At 29.1% G+C, this 3388-nt stretch overlaps 2 protein-coding genes across 2 annotated transcripts in view; both read right to left on the bottom strand.

Annotated features, from left to right (window-relative positions):
• Positions 1-821: 821 nt before the first annotated feature.
• On the bottom strand, positions 822-1992 carry LOC108747993 (peroxiredoxin-like). Its single transcript, XM_018485935.1, has 3 exons — positions 1797-1992; positions 1380-1603; positions 822-1304 (listed from the first exon to the last, which is right to left on the bottom strand). The coding sequence occupies exons 1-3, from the start codon at positions 1839-1841 to the stop codon at positions 845-847; spliced, it is 729 nt and encodes a 242-aa protein (XP_018341437.1). The 5' UTR covers positions 1842-1992; the 3' UTR covers positions 822-844.
• Positions 1993-2885: 893 nt separating this feature from the next.
• The window catches only part of LOC108748007 (negative elongation factor A), a 2243-nt gene continuing 1740 nt past the window's right edge, over positions 2886-3388 (bottom strand). Inside the window, exons 5-6 of the mRNA XM_018485951.1 lie at positions 3293-3387; positions 2886-3214 (exon numbers count right to left, since the gene is read on the bottom strand). Coding sequence (XP_018341453.1) covers positions 2982-3214; positions 3293-3387 — 328 coding nt within the window. The 3' untranslated portion in view covers positions 2886-2981. The remainder of the gene's footprint in view (positions 3215-3292; position 3388) is intronic.

Here is a 3388-nt window from a genome sequence, read left to right as displayed (position 1 = left end):
GCCCACACACACACACACACACATATATATATATATATATATATATATATATATATATATATATATATATATATATATATGTCTAAATACATACACATATATGTATATAGTATGTATTCATACATCTCGTGTTTTCAAATAATTTTAGCAGCCAACGCTAATTACTCATATACTGCGTTATCACATTTTTGCATGAATTAAATGATTGTTAAATGACAATTTACCGAATGCATTTAAATTTTTATATTTTATAAAAGATAAATTAAAACATAAATATATAAAATAAGACGTTTTTTGACCTATCTACTCATTTAATTAAAACATAAATACTTTCTAATAATTTTAAATTATATATTCGTGTACTGCTGTAAATAAAAAAGTTAATGTATGTCAATCTATATAAAGATTATAATATCGGTTTTTTTAGCATAAATATATATTATATATTTATGTCCCATATATTTGTTAACTGTGATGAGAAATAAAAAAAAAATTGAGACACAAAATATTCCATGTCATCTAATCAGAAAATTAGATTAATTAACAATCCTTTTTCCCATTTATATATTAAATTTATCTATATTGATCAAGTATGCAGGCATGTGCTCACATATTTATCTTATTATTCACTTTTAAGATTTTATATAAAATCACACAAATAAGTATAGTGTAATGTACATATGAAAGGAGCATATAAATATGATATATTATAAAATTAATCTTATTGAATTAGAATTATATTACATTAAGTTATTATCTATTAACTATATTACATAATAATCTATTATGTTTTATATATATATATATATATATATCCCCTGAACAAAATCCTCTAAATGCATGCTTAATTAACCGATTCGAAATATTTTTTGCTATCTTTTGGATTTGGTTTAATGGTTTTGGAATCTGGCTGCCAATTTGCAGGACATACCTCACCATGTTTCTCAACAAACTGGAAAGCTTTTATCAATCTCAATGTCTCTTCGACGCTTCTGCCAACCGGAAGATCATTGACACAAAACTGTCGAAGAACTCCTTCCTTGTCTATGATGAAAAGACCTCTGAGAGCAATTCCTGAATCTTGTAACAAAACGTTGTATTTGGTTGATACGGTCTTTTTGAAATCGCTCAAAAGAGGATAGCCTAAATCTCCTCCAAGACCACCTTGCTTCCTTGGAGTATTAATCCATGCTAAGTGGCTAAAGTGCGAATCTGTAGACACTCCGATCACTTGCGTATTCAAGGCTTCAAATTCTGAGATCTTTTCACTGAATGCAATTATCTCTGTCGGACAAACAAACGTACTGCAAATAAAATATAAAAATTAAATATTATACTAGACGTACATTAGAAATGATAATTGAGGTGAAATTACATACAAATCTAACGGGTAGAAAAACAAAACAACGTATTTCCCTTTGTAGTCGCTCAACTTGATTTCCTTGAAGTCACCTTTAACTACCGCAGTACCAGAAAAATCCGGAGCAGGTTTCTGGATTTGCGGTCCATCGCTGAATAATTTTGAACTCACTGTCAAATTACGGACACCTTTCGCCAACAATGTGTTGTCAGTTCTCACCAAAGAACTAGTTGCAGTGGCAATCTACAAACATAAAGATTGAATAAACAGATTAAAGCATGGAAGAAATCCACCACGGATTGAAGAAACAATAATAGTACTTTTGTTTGTATCAATATGTTAATGCAGTGCAGAATTAACCACACTTGCATGCAATGAGTCGGCAAAAAAGTTAGAGCTTAATCGAAACGTATGACAGGAATTCGGTAGCACTTACCAGTGTTCCACTTTGTGCGCGCAGCGAAGCAAATAATCGAAACATTGTGAGAACAGATAATACAAATTCGCTGTACAGTTGTTTGTAAAATTCGCAGAATCGGAGAACCGAAAACTAAATGTAACAAATTTCGCCAATCTCTCTCAGCGACACACGAGCATCGCAACCGGTAGAACCGGAATAAAAAGGTTATGAAACACTTTGAAAGAGAGAGAGAGAGAGAGAGAGAGAGAGAGAGAGAGACAGAGATGCCAGCTTATTGCGCATGCATGCATAGGGTTCCTCTTATAAATATATATTCTGTGTGTAACCTAATATAAATTCTACGAATTTAATAAATCATGTGCAGAATATAATAGCAAATTTTTAGAATATAATCTCCTAAAAATAATTATAAAATCTTTTAATTTTATAAACGTAAAACTAAAAAATTAAAAAAGCAAGAGTTGGCAGCTCTAACTAAAATATTGTTTCTTGTATATACCTATTCAAAAAACTATTGGAAATTACATTTTTTAAACAAAAATTATCATTTTTATATGTGCAAAATAGTTTAAAAGTATAATACGATTAATAAATATAATTAATAACAAATTGCAAAAAATATGTCCATAAGCAACACACACAAAACAGAAATGTAATCATATTTATTCAAATAACAATATTATAGAAGTCTTATATTCATTCTTATTAAAATATATATATATATATATATGTATGTATATATATTTTCATATATCCGTGTATATGATATAATAGATTTTTAATAGTAGTATTATAAACAAATTGACCAATCACATTATATATTATTTCTATCAATAATATATATTATAAATCATATATTTCTTACATATATAAATGTATGTTTAAAGAATAAGCAAAGATACAAAAGATCCAAAGCACATTTGAATAAATTTTCGTTTACTGAAGCCTAAATATGAAAATTATCAAGACTTATAACTTATACAGTTGATGTAAGAAAGCGATAAAGTCCGTTATAAAGAGATAAAAATTCGACAATTTAACGATTCTTAGATTTTATATGAAATGTGAATTATTAATTTAGTAACGTCTTTGTCAATTTACCAAGATGTATGATCACAATGTTTGTTATTCTCTAATAACCACAAAACGATATTTCATATACATATAAATTCTATATTATAGCGATTTGAACAAATTCTTTCAATTGGAAGCTGTGGCGGTCGCGTTTGGCGCTGGAGTGGACGTTGATGTAGATTCCTCCGTTACAATACGTCGATTTTTCTTTATCCTCTTCCATTCGCCATTTGTGTAATTCATTTGGAAATGAGTTTCAACCAACATCGGAACAGTCGTTCCATCAGACTGTGTTACTTCTTCTACGTTCTCCGAAAGCATCACTGTGACTATATTACCCAATTTCGGACAAGGATTATCTACAAGCGAAATGATTGATAGTATTATTAAATATAATTTACAAAAGAGATAAATACATGTAAAAGAGATAGACATACCCCTCGAACCAGCCATAAAACCTAAAATAAGAGCTTTTTCTGGACGCGTTACTTTATTTGCAGTTCTAAACATTTCTTGTGCTTCTAACATTTGTT

Source organism: Trachymyrmex septentrionalis, unplaced genomic scaffold (genome assembly GCF_001594115.1).
Source record: "Trachymyrmex septentrionalis isolate Tsep2-gDNA-1 unplaced genomic scaffold, Tsep1.0 scaffold21, whole genome shotgun sequence".
Lineage (NCBI taxonomy): Eukaryota > Metazoa > Arthropoda > Insecta > Hymenoptera > Formicidae > Trachymyrmex > Trachymyrmex septentrionalis.
This window is presented reverse-complemented; position numbering and strand designations above follow the sequence as displayed.